General features: G+C 37.5%; 1 protein-coding gene across 1 annotated transcript; it reads left to right on the top strand.

Moving 5' to 3' along the window:
- Positions 1 to 6,643: 6,643 nt before the first annotated feature.
- Positions 6,644 to 19,524, top strand: LOC146137277 (NACHT, LRR and PYD domains-containing protein 3-like). Its single transcript, XM_083393813.1, has 8 exons — positions 6,644 to 6,655; positions 7,333 to 7,501; positions 8,579 to 8,730; positions 8,914 to 10,296; positions 14,092 to 14,244; positions 15,577 to 15,732; positions 18,758 to 18,919; positions 19,429 to 19,524. Exons 1-8 carry the CDS (start codon positions 6,644 to 6,646, stop codon positions 19,522 to 19,524), a joined length of 2,283 nt encoding a protein of 760 aa, XP_083249939.1.

Here is a 19,524-nt window from a genome sequence, read left to right as displayed (position 1 = left end):
TCCAGAAAACGATTGGTGTTGAAAGTCTTTAAAAACTCTTTTACATTTGTAAAAAAAGTGCGTTTAGCGGATACAGTGGTGGCAATCAGGTCTAACTTAGTTCCTTTAACGTTTTTATTGGATCGAACGAATTTCGTAAGAAGATCCTCAGCATGATTTTAATCAGGGCTTTCCAAAATGTTCTCTCTGCAAGTAATTTTACTCGAAAACACTTAAGTCTTGACTTAAGGGCACCAGCATCGGCCGAACTCGTTGCGCGCTTTGTCGCCACCCGGCGGCACCGCTATAAGAAATCACCTGGAAAAAGCGGTCACTTGAAGCGTGAGCGAGCGAGCACACGAGGTGCTCGTATCGCGTGACCCGATCAATCGACGGCCGCCAAAGTTATTCAAGTTCTTAAACGGACCGCGTGGTCTATCCATTAACTTGAGTCATTGCAACATTGGTTTAGTGTCTTTAACACTCGTCAAATAATGCTTAACAATCGCATAACCTGTTCTTATTAAAGTTAGGTGATTGTGAGTGTTTGCCCAGACAAATCTCATTTGTATTTTTAGGTGTTTTAAACGAAAGCAATGAATAAGTCACAAACTTTCTAAATCTGTAAGTTTAAAAGCAACTTCATTATGAACGCAGTCTTACATAAGGTTGTTTTGTCAGTTGATATTTCACATTAGAGGTATTATTAAAATGTTTAGAGTAAGCTATTATTAATATGTGTATAATGGCTCATTCAGAGCTGCTACTCCACTAGTTGGCGCTCTGGCGCAAAACTTGGACAACTAGATTTATTTGAGAGTTAATTTAAATTTCATTAGCAATAAAATTAGCCGCATTTTGCTCCAAAATTTCAACAAGCCACTAGAATTTGCCTGGTGCCACCTCATAATGTTCCGGCAAAATATTTATCTTAATTAGAGCGGACTTGGCGCTTTTGCAGCGAAATCACCTAAAACGTTTGCCAAAAGCGCAAAAAAAGTAAATGTGTTTATTTTCTTTTAACAGTTTGGTCGGTGCTACTGGGGATATACAGCAACAATATGACACAGACGTTTTATACGTGTATATTTTCTTTTATGGCAAACAATTGCAATATGGATAGTCGGAGTCCACATAGTGCTATTCTGTGGACACATAGAAAGGGTGAAAATACTGCACGGTGACGTTAGCTGGAAATATACCTTAGAAATGTCAAAACCTAAGAAAAAAACAAAGAATGAAAACAAATTGTATCTTGATGGCTAAGGTGATAGCAACGGTCCGGTCTGATTTAACGTATAATGGCTTATTTATAAATATACTGATTTCCAAAAGGGTCAATCGTACAGCAGTCAACAACATAGTGTACGGTTATCGCTGGTGCGTTTCCTATTGATCCTTGAACGAAAAAAATTGAGGCAAATATCAAGGTTTAAATACATTCCTGAATACTAGGACGTCTGATACTTGACATTTTATTCCGATACCCGATATCGTTGACACAAAGTATCGCGATCCGATACCAAATGACGTCATTGCCGTGCTTAAATAAGCAAAACATTGACTACAATTACTTTTTATCAGATTTTAGCTATAAAACCTAATATTTTACTTTACAACCTTTTCTTAAACATTTGTTGTCGGATAGGTATCATTGGTAATTTTTATGCGACACGCGACATGAATCGAACGTCACGCGACACTTGTATGACGTAACGCGACAGACATCTTAGCGAGAATGTGCCGACCTAGTGTAAATGCGTAAAAAAAGTGGCAAAATGGTGAAGGGAGGGTGGTTTTGTGTCGCTGGAGTCTGTTGAGAAAAAAAGGATTTTCCAGCATATATTCGGTGGATGTTCAAGTATTCAGCATAACAATTGTCAGCTGAAGTAATATTCATACGCTTTTTCATGATTCTAAGTAAAACCAGGATTTGTAGGAAAACAAATTTGTTGTAGGTGTTTCAGGCTTTAATTTCGTTTACTGAAAGTAGCAATATTTAAAATAAGCAGTTGATAATTTAATCGTTAGGCCAACTAGCAACCGAAACCTATTATTACTATTTTATATATAAATGCTTGAATCGATTAAAAGGTGTTTAGTGTAAAAAATATCAAACAGATGTATTGCAAAAATGAAATTGAACATTGCAATGAATCTTTAACCGTTTCTTGCATCTGTAAAAAAATGAAAAAAATAAATACTTGCATTCTTTGATGGTGTTTTGTCCATACTAATAAACATGTAGGTTAGGTCAAGTAATAAAATGAGAGTAAAGTTTTGATGGTCACAAATGCAGTTCTTTACACAAATACGCTCTTAAGTATACGCTTTATACAGCCACGTCGATTGTTGTTTGATAGACATTTGTTTGGTGATAATTGTTATCCGAAGTTTGCCACTTCAAAATATTAGGTAAGAGTGCACTTTACTCTGTTCAAGGTATTATTCAATATGCGCTTTCACATATTTTAACGGGGGTATTTGGTGCGTGAAAATAGTTTGTGCTGTAGTCAAGTCTTACTGAGGGTCGCACGAGATAATTTGAGTGCGTCAGCGGGTCGCAACAACAGAACTAAGAAACAAAAATACGTGGCAAGCAAAGTGAGCGCGAAATTTGTTGATTATATCCGCATTTCTCTGAAATAGGGTATTCATAAAATTTCAAAAAAGTGTTGCATAAAATTCATATGTTTTTTTTATTTTTCTATTTGCTGGCCGCGCACCAGTTAAAAAGCAGTCAATATTAACGTTTTAACAACATTCATGAATACAAAGTGATAAAGTTGCACGGAAGCCCGCATAAATTTTAACGTTTCCGAGCGCCGAATATGCAACGATTTTGGAGAGTATTGCATTAAATTGTGGATATTTTTTTATAAACTTTTGAAAATCAGCAAATCCACCCAGTTAAGACAGCATTCGTAAGCTTCAAACGTGGTTTATGCCTCAGATGCAAAAATTGAGAAACTATTAGGCGTGTGTGTAAAGTGCGGCATGCGACCTAAAGGATGCATGTTTGACACAACTTATTAGACAGAATTTCTCAGTTTTAAACAGACAAACTTGCCGCGTTTATTTAAGTTTAGTTTTCAGCCGTAAGTTAGCAATAAGTTAAAAAACGCCAGTGCGATTATTGGTGTGTTGATAAAAAAATAACGGTCTTTTTTGACGCCTTTTTTTGCTTAGAGCGTGGAAGACAATTTTCTGTTCTCCAAAAATTTATAAAGTTCTCACGGGTCGCACAAAATAGTCTCCGGCCGCATGTTTGACAACCTTGAGTTTAAGATTAGAGGTGCTTATGTTTTGGTTGACTGTACTTGGTGTTAAAAAGTGTTTTCTACTGAATAACGATTTGTGATCAGCCTTTATATTATATTTTTACGACATCGCTATTTTGCTGTGGTGTTTTATTTTTGCACAAAATCATTAAGGAATGACTGATACTATCGCAATTTAGTCAGAAGCTCGTGAAAATTGAACCTTTTTTTCAGTTGATTATATTATTTCAAATCTTATTTCAAAGTATTTGCTGTTTTTCAGTCGCTCTTTAATATTCGGTATGGAATCGAGATCGCGTGAGAGTTGTTAATTACAAACGGCGAGCACAATACCCACGGTGTGTGGCAGTAAGCGCAAGTTTTTTGCTTCATTAAAAACATATATATATACTGTTTGCTGGTGCGATTTTCATTCAAAGAAAATCACCGCATTACTTTTTCGTCAATTGTTTCATTGGAAGTCTTGTTTATATACTAAAAATCATTTTCTGTTGTAGTGTTGGGTTTTAACGATGCGCACATCACACCAAGTTGGCCTGTTGCCTTATTATTGTCTAAATAACTTCATAGATTATTTTTGCCTTTTTTAATCGCATAGGGTAGAATAATTTTCAACCACGTTTTGTGGGTGACTGAGTTAATTACGATCCGATGAGTGTATTTCTGTATCCACCTTATTTAGTTAGACGCCAATATATCCAGCAATGTACATTTTTTTATCTGTGCTCGACCCCTCTATGTCTAAATTATTAATTACATTTTAAAACTAATAGCCTATAGTAGCAATTTATCTTTCTTTCAAATAAGACTTAAAATGCAAATTTGCGCACCACTTCCAACGTAAAGTTTGTTAGCTTATTTGTCTTATAGCGTCGGAGTATGACGTCATTTTGGGTATATTCGAGATCCTATTTTGACGCGGCCCTTCACAACATTTTAGTTTTCTCATGCGGCCCGCGGTTAAAAATAATTACTCACCCCTGGCTTAGAGTTTACTTACGCAAAAAGAAGTGAACTTTTTACCTTTAAGCTACAGTCTTTCTAACGGCTGAAATCAGCATCCATTATCCAGAGGGGACTCTGTTAGGTTTTATTGGCGATCTTTGCCTTTCGTTATCGCTTAAAACACGCGCTTAATGAAATGTAATTTTACGCAATGCGACAGATCGGAATGATTTAAAGTAGAACACTTTATTTATGTTGACCACATCAGTATATCAAGAAATATTTCAGTTTTTTATGAGCTCCAGTTGTCACACAAAGGCTTTTTATATCAAACTCTTGTTAATAAGACTGTTATGTTATAACTTCATGTTATGACTAAGTTTGGCAACGTGTGTTGGTTCGAAAAGTATCGCTTAAAATCCACTTGTAAGCAAAAAGATGCTGGCCTGTAAATTCTTGGAGAAAAGTTTAAGCTACAGAAACTCCATCGATGCGTGGCGACCCCGACCTTGACTCTTTCCACAAACGAACGCAACCAACAGGAATTTCTCGAGTGAAGCAAACGTGTAGAACAAATTAAAGAATTCGAAATATATCTTTTGTTAATCGCTGAGTTTTGTAGAAATTTTGTGTGATAAAAATACGCGATAAACTGTCGTTTTATGAAAAATAAATAAATTGCTGATGTATAGGTAAACAAAAACATATTATTATAGAAGAACTGCTAATTCTGACTATAGTTCTAAGGCGACACGTGACACCAAAATACCCGTTGGGATCCAAGAATACCGCGATTGAAAACTTCAACAAATTATTTAGTGTTGGCACACAATGGTATTTTAAAGGAGGTGAAACTGGGAAACATATGTACATTATGTTTGACAATTTTATTGCCGTTGGTTTAACGGAATACAAAAAGTGTCACTGGTTTTGTTCAAGACTGCGGACTTGTGTCTCGAGTAAGACTGTCCTAGTCCCAAGTCCAACGTGCGCACTGCTTAATTCGAACACAAACTGACAATTACAAAGATGGAATAACATATGATGGGACATTTCCTAGTCACATATTGTGAGTGGATGAGTTGTATTGCAACCCTATGAGTGCTTGCTGGAAATTTACCCTATTTTAATTACATAAATGGGTGAAATACAGAAGGGACGCCGGAGCGATTTCAGGGCAAGAGGGGCAACTTTCTTGGTAAGGGCAACATAGACCGCAGGCGAGGGTAGCAAGGCGAAATGTTGGAGGGTCCAGGGGCACTCCCCCTGAAAAAATTTTGCGGCCACGCCCTCTAGATTTGCGTAAAATGGTACCGAAAATGTTTTAACAAATGTCAACCATGTTAATTTTACGAATTTTTTTGCATTTTTCCGTAGCTCAAGACCGATTTCCGTCGCATAATATTTAACGTTGTGAAAGCAATATATCATTTTTCATGAAAAAGCTTTAAGTGGATTCGGAGTTGTATTCGGTGGAATGGGCAAACTTGCCGAGTCGAACTCGACTTTATTTTATCGGCTGAGGTTGGACTCGGGTTGTTTTTAACCGACTCCGCAGCCCTGGCGCTTGTGTGCATTTTTTACAAAAAGACTCGTTTTGGATTTTGCAAAAGTCTAAGATTGTAAAAAAGCCGTCTTGATATCATAGCGAAGTTAAAAACTACTTTATTACGAGAGCATCCAAGATGAAGAGAAACTCATATTGTACGCTTGCGTTTCTAATGGCAAAACCACCAAAATAAAAACAGCCACCGTTGAATAGTTTCGTGATCCAAGGACGCCGAAACAGCGCGTCGTATATTTGTTCCCAGTCATTGTGAACAATCACGTTTCAGCTCTTCTTTGTCCGAACCTGCCGACGGTTGGTGGGACGAGTTGCTACAAACCAAGCGTTGCCAAGCGTTGAACGAAAAATTCGCAGCGCCAATCTTGCTCGTATCTCACCCTCTCAGTTAAATAGGCTTCTAAGTGATTTAATTAGGTTCACTGACGACTTATAAGCCATATACATCAAAGCTTGGATGTTAATTTCCATCCTTGCGCAACATTTTACAGAATACAATCTTACAGTCGACCAATATTTACATTCGCTAAATCAAGCCTTTTACTTGCGGTGTTGCATTTCGCCCATGGAATAAAGAAATAAAAAAACGACTAAAATAACAAATTTTGTACAACAACCACAACCCTAAACCTTTTAAAGAAAGTCAGGTGTATAGTGAGTGAGGCCCGACACCTCTATTGTTGGCTCTGTATGATAATGTCGATATTGTTTTAGCGCACTTTATTTTTTCGACTTTCTTGTGCTTAATACTTTGTTTCCCCAAACAAGGTTGTTGTCATCTAAACTAATATGTTTTCCTTTTTTTCAGACAAGCCTGTTTATGTTAGCTATAAAAAACTGTTCAACGATCAACCAATAAAACACTAGCACCAAAATGGCACATCAAGTAAGTTTTTTCGTACTAAATAACAAAATCGTGCGGTGTTTTTTCCCTTTAAACAATCTGTCCTTTATACGTGACCCTTATAGCATCCCTACTTTTGAGGTTTAAAAATACAACGAAATTGGTGAATCGAGGATTTAGTTTAAAGTGAAAGTGTGTGTTCGACTTACGACATCATTATCTAGTATTGTCTTGTTGCCAATTTACGCAAACTCTAGATTCAAGAACAAACGGGAATCCAAGTTTTTTTCTGTAGGTTCGTGAAAGTTTTTTAATTTGCAGCAACGTTAACGAAAGTCCGAATGATTTTTACTAGGTTATAGGGTACTTTAAGTATAGAGTACTTTGCTTTGCCGCTCTATTTATCTTTAGATAAAACATTGTAAAATTTACACTTGGTAGGAAATACATATTTCAGTAAAATACGGAGAACTATGTCTGCGCGGGAAGGAAAGTTAGCTTCGTCGTCACAATATTTTTTAGTATTTTTAAATGTTTTGTTGTATTTTATATTTTCGGTTTTGTGACTTTTCGTTATTTTGTAAAATTTGTGAGGACAAAAAACAGCTATCTTGTAATGTTGTTATTAGAGTTGTTTCTTTTCGTGTTTAACAAATATATATTTGGATGTTGAATCACAAATACACTTAAGTTTAACAGCATCAACGTTTTCGCCATAGAATCCACCTAGAAACAGCCAGCCAATCAATGCCGAGCATGTAAATGTCGGTGACATACAGAATCGTGGTCCAATACATCAAGTTTTCGTTCAAGGCAACTTCTATGACGCTCGAAACCAAATAAGACCGGATGTGGCTCATGACTCAGCAGAGCCCTCATCTAACAGTGGTTAGTGATAACGTTTACTCATAACAGTGAGACACAAACATGCAGAAATGCAAAATTCTTAAACGTCACTTTATTAAACTATTAACCATAATCACACAATTGTAGCACTAACATTAAGTCAATCAAAATGAACGATAATATATAGAATGCTATACAATGCTATATTTATTCGAATTAAGGTAAGCATATGGGACCACTGGTTTCTAAATATATATATAGAATGCTACATGAATTTCCAATGGCTGATTGTATTTCACGATTAAGCAAATTGTTTATGTTTTATCTACGAGAACAAACTGTTACTTATTAATTTGTATTAAGCAGCATTTTTGTAGGATATGTTTATATAGCACAAATCAGTACCTGGAATCAAAGCGTGCCCAAATTGCATTTTGAACTAAAGTTACAAAATAACAAGTTAAATTTGGGTAGTAAGACAGGTTATTACTTACTAACTTTTAATACTTTAACAAGGGGACGCGCGTGGTTTAATATCAATAATATTCTGTAGACCAAACGTCAATAAATCGGTAAAAAATAAAACTTTCTCTGTTTCTCATATTGTGACTCCTGAACCCGTGCTCCGCAAAATTTTTTACATTCGTGGGTGTAAATACTTCATCTTTACAATTTGCAATGCCTCATCGGTTCCTAACTTGCTACTGCAAAATAGTCAAACAAGTTGAGATTTTTGTTTTTTATACACAGCTTGTAATAACATCCTAAGTCATTTTATCATATCGTCATAGCTATTTAAGTGTTGGACTGTGAAGCTGAACACAGATGAAGGTAAACGTTAGTGCAAACCAAGTAGCCCGCCTCTAGTCTTTTGTTAGGGTTCTGCTGTTTGCTAAGGTTTAAAGTTTGGTAATTTGATGCGCTATAAAGTTAACGTTTCGCTTAAGGTCGGAGAGGACCTCCTTAACGTCACATATGGCTTTAACGCACGCCTTTATAAGCCGCTATTACCGAGACAGCCCACACTAAATGAAAGAGAGATTAAAAGTCAAAGCCATCTTTAAAGTAAAAAATGTGGATATAAAAGTAACCAAATTTAATAATATTAATATTACTCAGAAGCATCATGGCAAGAAAAGTCTCAGGAAGCAGCTGATAAGGTCATCGGAACTCTACCAAGCAACCTAGTTCCTCTTGACATCATTCGGGATTCGCAAGCACCATTTGAGGAGTTTGGTTTAAAAGGATTGAAGCAACTCAGAGAAAAACAGGTCAACTCAACCATGCTCAAACTCAACCAACTATTTACTGCTGCAAAACAAGAAGCAATCGATGAAGCCAAAAGTAAGAAATTTAGAAATAAAGCAGCATATGACGATTACGTGGAGAGGCACGGCAACGTGGTCGGTATGACTGGAATAGCTGGAATTGGAAAAACTACTGCTACTATACAGACACTATCGGAGCTTGCAGATGAATTACCAGCTAATCAAAGGGGATATTGGCTTTTTAAATACCTAAAGACTTTAAATCTTAACAAAGAAATGGGTGTTCTGGAATTGCTGTCATCCAACCCAAACTGGAAACACACAAAGGAAATAGATGATCAAATACTGGAAAGACTTTCCAAATCCAACAAGCTGTTTATCTTCCTGGATGGTTTGGACGAACCTAGGTTCAAGGATCTTGACTTGGATGCTCCAGTGATCGGATTGTACGATCGCGCAACGCCGATGGTCATTTTGCAAAACCTACTCCGTGGCGACATTCTTCCAAATGCTCACAAGCTGCTTACTTCACGACCGGGAGCTTTTCTCAAGCTACACCCAAGTTGCAAGCCCCACTTTGTAGTCAAGGTAATCGGCTTTAACGAACGCTCTCAAGATTTGTATTTTCAACAAATTTGCCCAAAGCAAGAAGATTATGAGAAGGTCACGAAGTCACTTGATCAAAACCCACATGCAAAGGCTTTGTGCTTTCTTCCTATGTTTGCCAAAACCGTCGCACCTTACATCATAAAGCATGGCACTAAAGATGGCACTTTTACGCTCACGGATGTGTTTGCGGCTTTTGTGTCCGATTGCATTCACTCCATTAAGTTTAAGGAACACCCCAGAATTTTGCGCAAACTTTCAGACCTGGCTTTACACGGAATGCTCAATGACAAGATCACATTCGATGAAGAAGACTTTGATGAAGTCGGACTTGATGCTGAAGGAATGGAGCACTTTATCAACATGCAAGTTTTCTCTAGCGACCTCAACCTTCGTATACTGGAAGGGGATAAAGTATTCTTCTTCATTCATCTTCTGTGGCAAGAATTTTATACATCACTCAAGCTGTTGTTCGATACAGACCTGGCTACATTTTCTGGGCAGCTGCAAAGCATGGAAAGTAATACGTGGGAAATGGTTCTTCGGTTTCTTTTCGGGTTGCTAAACACGGGACTCCACCTTAAGCTAAAGCCTATTTTTAAAATCTCTTCCACCGATGTTGCTAGCAAGAGAGGTTTGCTAAAAGGTCTGATTGATTCGCTTGGATCTCAACTTTTATCAGACGATGACGAAAGCTTTAACTCCAAATTGTTTAAGCTTTGCAGTTTGGCGCAGGAATCAAACGATGAAGAAATCACCGCGAAAGTGGCCGATTCCCTCCCTGGAGAGCTTCGTATAAAGGGTGGAACGATCCTTCCCAGTGAAGTGTCAAGTCTCTGTCACGTGCTTCAAGCAACACAAAGGGAGCTGGTCATCAGCATCGGGGACTCTAACAAAGCAGTCACATTTACCGGCAACGGTTTAGAAATGTTGATGGAGACGATGGCGAGAACCAAACACACGGTTTGTGAAGTTGTACTGTTGTTTTCAGTTTTAATTTTTATACACTATTTTCAAAAAAATTCAGCAAAGCAGCGGTAAACGCTAACGAACCCTGCACCGTTTTGAAGCCACACAACATTTAACTTTCTGAAGCAGGAGTCGGTAACCTTTTCTAGTCGCGGACCTGGCCAAAATTTAAAAAGGGCTCGGCGAGCCGTAATAAATATAAACTAAAAATTTTCCTAAAATGTTGAGTTTTGAGCGTTTCATTATAATAACTGTTAATCAGTGGCGACCTAGTTTTTTGGTTGTAAATCAGCTTTTATCTAACACTAGACGAAATGCCCGGCGTTGCCCAGGTTAAATAGAATATTTACCAGTTATTCTTACTGGTTAAAAAATAATTACACCTACAATAGCCACTATAATGTACGAAGTCTACCTGAAATTAATCTAGTTAAACAAAATGAAACAATCCATCATACTTTGGCCCTTTATTACTATTGCACATTACGTTGTACCATGTTAAACTGACAGCCTCATGTTATAGCCTATAATTATGGAATCAGCAAATAACCCGAAAGTTATGTTACGGATAGCGTATAAAGTTCTTAAGAGGCATAAATAATGCAAACATATTTTTGTAATGTCATAACAAATTTGCTTATGCCTAAACGTTTGTAGTGCGTGTCACTAAATAGAAAATTCAAATCATGTCATATCGTATGTCTAAAATCAGTTAACCTAATGCTTTTCCACAGTCAGAGTAACACCCCACACCCTGTGTGAAAGCGGCATTAATAGAATGTCGTGTTTAATTATATGACTTATCTGCGTGGCTCTAAAGATCTAATTCTTTGTGTAATTTCCCAATACTTTTTTAATTTGTTTAACACAATCTAAAGACTAAAAATTAACGTAGGCCTGTAACCTAAAAAGCAGTATCTAAAAGCCCTCTTGCCCTTTGCCAAGGGGGGCAACAGGAGGGGCAAAAGTGCCCTTTTCATAAAAAGTGATATATTGCTTTCACAACGTTAAATATTATGCGACGGAAATCATAAAGGGGGTAGGGTTGAGCTACGGAATAATGCAAAAAAATTCGTAAAATGACATGCTTGACATTTGTTAAAACATTTTTAGCATCATTTTAAGCCAATCTAGAGGGCGTGGCTGCAAACATTTTGCCGGGGGAATCCCCCCGAATCCCCCAATATTTCGGCTCGCTACGCTCGCTTGCGGTCTATGTTGCCCTTACCAAAAAAGTCGCCACCCTTGCCCTGCAATCGCTCCGGCGTCCCTGTAAACACACAAACTTGGCTAAACACGTCTCGCATATATTTCGTAACGAAAACCTATGAAATTAGACTATCTTTTACGTGGTTAAACAAACTGCAAAAAGCTATAAACGTTTGCACTGCGTGTCACTAAATAGAAATTTAATTATTAGGTCATATCGTGTGTCTAAAATCGGTTAACCTAATGCTTCCCCACAATCAGAGTAACACCCCACAGCAAACACCCCACAGCTTTTACACAGACTGTGTAAAAGCGGTATTAATGTGAAAGCGGAATGGCGTGTTTAACTTTGTGACATATCTGCGTGGCTTTAAAGATCTAATGCTTTGTTGCCGTAAATTTCCAGTAAATTGTTCATTTGATTTAAACAGTGTAAAGATGAAAAATTAACTTATAACCTAAAAAGCAGTTTTGTGTCTGAAATAGGCCACAAAAAAAATCACTAACTCACGTGTTACCAACATTGTATAAGCTTGCTGAAGCCGTATATTATAGCCGATATTTACAAAATAATTGCGGTATTTACAACAAACAAATTGCAACGTTGTGTGTTTTTTTAAATGGAGCTACTAAACACGACTCGCATATTTTACCTAACGAAAACCCGTGACATATATCGATGGAAAATCGCTTAAAAAGTAGTAGCAGCAATTATTCAAATTGGCGAAATTTAAGAAATACGTAAAACCCATACTGCATCCAACGAAAGAAAATCCTCTTTTAAAAGTAAATTTGCTTAAAGTTCAAACCACTACAATAAACGCAATATAAACTTTGCCACATGAAACTTTATTTTTACCAAGGCAATTTACTTCACGCAGGTTATTGCCTTATAAATGTGTGAAAAGGTTTAACCCGTTTCGTCATAAGGTTTTGCAAGTCGCACGCCCGCTCTTTCAAGTTAACATGCAACGAATGTTGTGTGATGTTTTTGAAGTGGTATAAAAATTGCTCACCCGTGACCGGTTCGCGACGGCGTTCGCTTGAGATGCGAGACTTTCTCTCATAGAAAGAAACCAATTTTTTTCTGTCTTGGAGCACACGAGTTTCTTTCTATTTTACCGACTTGCGAGGCGACTCGCTTAAGAGGAGCAATAAGAGCCATACGTTTCTCTGTCTGTTTCCCTAAAACGCGAACATGCTGACCAACAAACTTTTCCATTTTATATATTAGATTTGAAAAAGGACGGTAAAGCGTTTGCGCCAAGCGCGAAGAAAAGCTATTGTGCAAATATTTGACGTTCCCCGGGGGTAGCATTCAGACATACTAAGATAGCGTAACGTTCATTGTTGATAGTACTAGTTTATGACTTCGCATTTTGGCCGAAAAAAATGCGCAAAAAGTGCGCAAAATTTTTACTTTTATGTAGTTAAAATAGACAACAAATTCTGGCAACGGCCAAGGCCAAGCGGCCAAGTTGTAAAAGAGGTGGAGGGCCGGATGAATTATATTGGCGGGGTTGCCGACCCCTGCTCTTAAAAGGTACTTTAAACTTATATTACCACATGATGGCAGTAGAGTGTCCCCGAGTTTTTTGACATAAGTGGACAACTTGTTTTTTCGCCACGGTTTGCTTTCCTGTTGATCACCTAGAATTGATGGCACACATATTGCTGTATAGTCGGCAAAAAATGTTCATGGTCTGATGTTACGATGTTTAAATGGCGTTGTTATGCCGAAAAACAGACCGCCATTGCTCGCCTCTGAGATGAAACCGGTGAAATTAGAACAAATTACCAACGCGGTTTGTACAACTTTGTTGCGTAATAACATGCGCGACTTTAATTGAGTCTATTTAGCTAAAAACGCAAATCGCATTTTTTTTATTTTTTTTTTTTTATACACTAATACTTTTCTGTTTTATTTTCTGATATAACCCTCTTAATTGGCGCGACAAATTACGTTTTTCAGTTTGTTATTGGACATTAGATTTGGGGTGTTATACTCCGCACTCCCCAAACTCTTCGTAGTCACTCTTCCCTACAGCGTTAAACGCTTTCACCCCCAGCAAGTATTTAAGTTTTTTAATTCCGTATCCAGATTTTATTATTTCGTTGATGATACTAATTGGAAACGTTTTAACGCGAGTTTCATGTTTAATGAGGGGATAATTAATTTACAAATACAAAAGAAATGTTTTAAATAAAACAAAGTTCAAACAAGCGCATTTTTAGGATTAATAACTACAGTTTGAGTTTAAAACTGTTCGGATCTCACGCCTTAACAATGTGCGTACTCTATACAGCCGAGTAACTAGGAAATTTAGTGAAATTGTTTCTAAGTGCATATATATATAACATTTTAGCTCTACAAATGACTAAATTAATTACAGTTTACAATAAAACGTCATATTAACCCGCATTTTTTCTTCTGCGACTTTGCTTACACTTTTAAAACCACGTCATTGACTAAAGGTAGCCAACAATGGCGGGCGAGGCAAACTGATCGGCGCATAAGTTTGAGAACCTTATCTATCTGGGACAGCGTTCTTACCAACATATCTTGTTGTTATTTTGTAGATGGATGAAGTACGTGTGTGGACAACTGGATCACGTGACTTCACTGCCTTGTCCACCTGCGTCCATAAGATAAACCGCCTGTGGTTGTACAATACGAGCGATCTGTCCGGTTTCGAGGTTCTTACCGAAGCAATCGCACGCAGAGAAACACCTGTAAGTTAACTTACGTGTAACAACTGACATGATTATGTCATAATGGTCATTATTGCGATGAGGCGGGCGCGATTATCCAATCACACTATCGACAATCAAGCGGTTAGGGGAAGTCCCTGGGTGAAACGCGGACGCGTGAAACTGCACAGGGGAAAGTCCCACCAAGCATGGGTAGTGTTTGGGATGTTCGTAGTCACCATCCAGATTTTATTATTTCGTTGATAATACTAACTGGAAACGTTTAAACGCGAGTTTCGTGTTTAATGAGGGACAATTTTTTGTACTAATAAAAAGCAATTTTTTATAAATAAAAAACACAATAGAAGCAAGCGAGTTTCAGGTACATTAAACCACAGTTCGAGTTTTAAAACTGTAATTAGGAATTTTAGCAAAATAATTTTGAGCGCATAAATATATGGAATTTTAACTTTTACAACGACTCAATTAAGTACAGTTTAAAATAAAACGTTATAAGAGCGATCTATCCGGTTTCGAGGTTCTTATTGAAGCAATCGCACGCAGAGAAACCCCTGGAAGTCTTACGTGCAACAAGTGACAATTACTTGGTTTGTAATTGCCGCAATTATAATTCGCCTAATTGTTAAGTTTATTGACTTTCAACTTAATTTCATCAAAAAATTAATTTTGTTTCTCCGTCATTCAGCGAATCTGATGATTTGTGTCCAGTAAGTTTACGAAGCCATGAAAGATGCATACACATTTACTTGTCAATTCAACTGAATAAAACCGACATTTTTGGAAAAACAATTTGTGACGTTTTATGCAGATTTCACATTCCGTTACATAATACTCGATATTCGAACACGGTTCAAAAATCTGGAAAATCAAATTTTGTAAAATGAGTGAACTGAATTATGATTTTTTTTTGTAAATTCATTATCCCACCACCTGGTACAACACTCGACTGTCTTTCACCTAAGGATGCCCGATACAGCGATTTCGACCCGATATCAAGCTAAATAAGTCAAGTTCTTTCTCGTAATGTTTTCCGGGTTAATCGGCACGAAATGATTTAGCAATGGTAAACTAAGTCTATATTTTAATATGTTTCCTTGAAAAAATATATTTTAAATATAGAAATTATTGCGTAACTCCGACTATAATGATGAATCACGTGTCGTGTACGTTTGATGTGTTTATTTCTTTAGAACAATTGGTCGCGCAAATATTTATCGAGTAGAATCTAAAATTAACATTTACAACGTTTTCCGGTTTACGATGAATTTGACCTCTGTCTGTATTTAGCAGTTTAAATAGGTTTTATCAGTAAGATTAAAACCTCGTTAACACAGCAAACTATATTTTGTGTAGATGGAAGAATTAATCGTGGTCAACTTGGGGTCACGTGAGTTGAGTTGCCTGGCAACAAGTGCAAGCAACATCAACAAGCTGACGTTGTCGAACTGCGACACTGCTGAGTCAAATCTGCAACCTCTAACTGACGCCATCTCAAGCAGAAAGCATCCCGTATGTTTATGTTAGTTGTGATAAGTAAATACGTTAGCATTAACCGCACATGCGTGGGCCTCGACATAAATTAGGGGGATGGGGGGCAAAAAATATTTTTTACGAACTGTTTATATTAAACATACCGAGACATGTAGGATTATCCTTAATACATCAGTGAGAATATAATACACGCTTCCATACAACTGAAGTCGGCACTTGTTTGCAAAAAAATGAAAGTCGGCACTTGTTTGCACAAAATTACCCTCTCTGATTTTGTCTCGATAATAATTCCAACTGTTCTAACAGCCTTGTGCATATTGATAGATGTTTAAAAAGGTCTGCAAACAAACACTCAAAAACGTCAGCCAAAGAGGGTTTGGAAACCTGGGACAAGCACATGGGACATTTACTTGGAAGAAATCTGTAAACCACAAACGTTCAAAAAATTGTTTATTCAGATACACACTATTTTGCGCGTTCAGTTTTCACAATTAGGCTTATTTGCTCCAATATCTGGATATTTTGTGCAAATGTTTGTAACACGACAAATAAGAAAAATTCAGTTTCGACAGCGGCTTTTGCTTTCACACAGACAATGCTATATTCATTAAACACATTCGGTAGTGGCATGTTTTTCAGGCAAATATGTTGACTTATTTCGGTACTTCAGTATTACGACAATAATACAAATTTTTAGCAAATTATTATTCTACCTAGGAAATTTAATTTTGTGTCATAGACACAGCAGTTTCTTGTTTATTCCATAATGCTCCAGATGTTCAGCATGGGCGCCCGCAGGGGGGGCAAGGGGGGGCACTTGCCCCCCCCCCCTAGAATTCAAAATGTGATTATTAGTATTATTTGTAAGTGTAATGTGTATTACTTATGAAAGTTAAAAATAATATACACTATCCATTGCCCCCAGTGGCGTATCCAGAGGTGGCGGGAGTTCTTACCACCCCTTTTTGTAAGTAATATTATCGTTTTTGGTTCGTTTTTGTCATGGTTTAACAAACTGTTCGAAGCGGCGTGCTTTTTAAGTAATTGGGTCACGCGTCTTAATCTAATGCGAAGCCAAAATCGAGTGCAAAACGCCGTGTTTCGTCGACCGTAAACGCTGGATAGTTTTTCTCTTTCGTTATTTGTTTAGGTCAGTGGTTCTCAACCTTTTTTCTTTCGTGTCCCATTTACCTTGCAAAAAAATTCTGTGGCCCAGAAAAAAACTTTAAAATAGGTTTAGAACAAAACACAGCAGAATATATTTCAAAACAGATTGTTTAATCAACCGTGCATTAGTGAGATACTTGCGGCTGAACAATAAATTTACATTCCTTTTTATACCTCCCAAACCATTATTCCTTTAAAATGAAATAAAATGACACAAATGAAACTAAATCTAGCTTTTTAAATTGGTATGTGGCCAACCTCAAATGTTCTTATGGCCCCACTGGTTGAGAAGCGCTGGTTTAGGTTGACTGATTAGCAAGTGTGTATTCGACAATTGACAACGCTAGTCAAACTTTAAATGAAACAGATTCCTAAAAGGAGGTATAATGGTGACTGTCCTGCGCGTAAGTATAAATTTTTAAGTAATGATAGTTAACGCAAAATTATGCTCTTCAAGCATACTCTAAGACCACGTGCTAAGTGTGCAATGGACACGACTTATTTCCCCTCAACCTCAGCTTGTAATTTAGCTGACTTGGCACACAGCTCGGCGCAGATGTTGCGCTAATCGTGACATAATAACACCCGGTAAAAACGATCTTCGTTTAGTATTGCACGTGGTGAAAGGATTGCTTGTAATTTAGCGCTAGTTCCGTTCATGGAACTTGAAAACTGCGCTGCTGATAGTCGAATTATGTATGATTCTACCACAATTAAACACACATATTTCACGGTCTTGGTTTGTTTTTTTGCCCGAAGTTAACGATTGTACACCGTGGTTTCGCAGCTGGCGCCTGACAGGATTATCGACGACGCACATGCTCGCTTTTGCTGGACGTATTTGGCTGTTTCTGGGTTTTTTCTATCACGTCTTGCAATCACCATTCTATGACGTAATACTGTCACAATTTTAATGGCGTCATTATTCATTAACATCAGGCGAAAAATAGCGGAATTCCCTAAGTTGAAAATTTAGGACCCCTTTTTTGATTTTCTGGTTACGCCCCTGGTTGCCCCCCCCTGAAAAATTTTCTGCGGGCACCCCTGGGCTCGAGCGCTACTGTAATATTTCACTTTTTGTAGTGATGTTAATGGTTTCGGTTCGTGTTTATTCTGTTTTTACGGTGTCCTTTCATTTACATTAAAATTACACGTGTGTAGTTAAGTAACTGAAGAAATAATTCATGGATTAGGAAACTTTCTTGAATTTTAGACTAATTGCTACTTTTTACGACCGATTTGGATTATGTTTAGTTACTAACTCTCTTTATTGCCACTTTTAATTAAAACTGCATATTTTCTGCCAATTATCTACAGTTTTAGCTTTGTCAAAAATTCCTTGTGACTAGCCTACCACTGCATGTTTTCTGTCTAATCGACATATGTATTTTCTGAAATACACATATTATCGAACGATAACGGCCCTATTCAAATACAGTTTGCCGAATAGTTTTTCGTAGGGGAAGCAAGAGGGAATGACAAAAAACGCCTTTATATTGTTTAAGTTGCCCAAACTTTTATTTTGGAGTGTGCGATGAGACGCACGACGCCTTTGGGCTAAAACAATTTGATCAAAGTGGGCTAAACCTAGAAACATAATTAGATTCGCGCGGAACGCTAAAAAAAATTGCATTTACTTGATCAAAAAATACAGTTTGTTGGGGGGGAGGGCATAGCAACGTATTCTACCCGGCAAAAAAATAATTTTGCGTTAAAGACACAACAGTTTCTTTTTTATCCCATACTATGCCCGATGTTGAGGGGGCAAATGCTCCCTATTGCAAGCACTCATGGTCCAGGATTAACAGACAGTACCTTGGATGTTATTGACGCTCATAGCGGGGATATACGTAACAATTAAAACTTCTTTTCATAGATGGAATCGTTGGAACTGTATGGAGGCAAGCTGGATTCACGTGGTTTGAGTTGCCTGGCAACAAGTGTACACAACATCAACCAGCTGGTATTATGGGATTACAAAATCGCTGGTTCCGATCTGCAACCTCTAACTGACGCCATATCACGAATGGATCGACCTGTAAGTGTGTGTTGTTGGAATGAAGGGTGTGTTGTATATTGAAATTGCATGGACCTGGATAAAACAGGCAACAGCATTGCGTGTAAAATTTACTAACTGAACCACTTCCTGGTGTACAAAAGATTTTAGGTAAACGGAATTTTATGTCGCCATAAGTATAATTACTGGCAGGGCGAATGCGGGATTTTTGTTTGAGGGGGCACTAAAAAAGGTATGATATCACAATGTTACGTCTAAACGTGACGTCACAAGTAACGGATATAGCGCTACGTCAAAACGTGATTATTTTTTATATTATAAAGACGGAAAAGCAGTCGCGTGCAGCGTGTAAAAACGTCTTTGTAAAGTTTAACTTTCCCAAACTTTAATTTTCGAGGGTGCGATAAGACACACGGCGCCCATAGATAACCGGTTTTCAAGTGGGCTAAGACATACTAGAAACATAACTTAAATTCGCGGGTATTGCGAAATTTTTTTGTATTCACTTAGTTACAATAGGAATAATGCAGCTACGTTCCCTCTCCAATGAATCCACCCCTGATTACTGGCCTTTAAATGGAACTGGCCTGGGTACATTTGTTCTGATAGCACTTCTTCTCAATTGA

This window comes from Ascidiella aspersa, chromosome 7 (assembly GCF_963924565.1).
Source record: "Ascidiella aspersa chromosome 7, kaAscAspe10.2, whole genome shotgun sequence".
NCBI lineage: Eukaryota > Metazoa > Chordata > Ascidiacea > Phlebobranchia > Ascidiidae > Ascidiella > Ascidiella aspersa.
Note: the sequence above shows the minus strand (reverse complement) of the source record. Positions and strands in the feature narration are given on the sequence as shown.

Coding starts and splice junctions, on each gene's coding strand:
- LOC146137277 (XM_083393813.1), top strand. Junction 7,502..8,578: donor AGAGCCCTCATCTAACAGTG/GTTAGTGATAAC, acceptor AATATTACTCAG/AAGCATCATGGCAAGAAAAG. Junction 8,731..8,913: donor AGCAACTCAGAGAAAAACAG/GTCAACTCAACC, acceptor GCTACTATACAG/ACACTATCGGAGCTTGCAGA.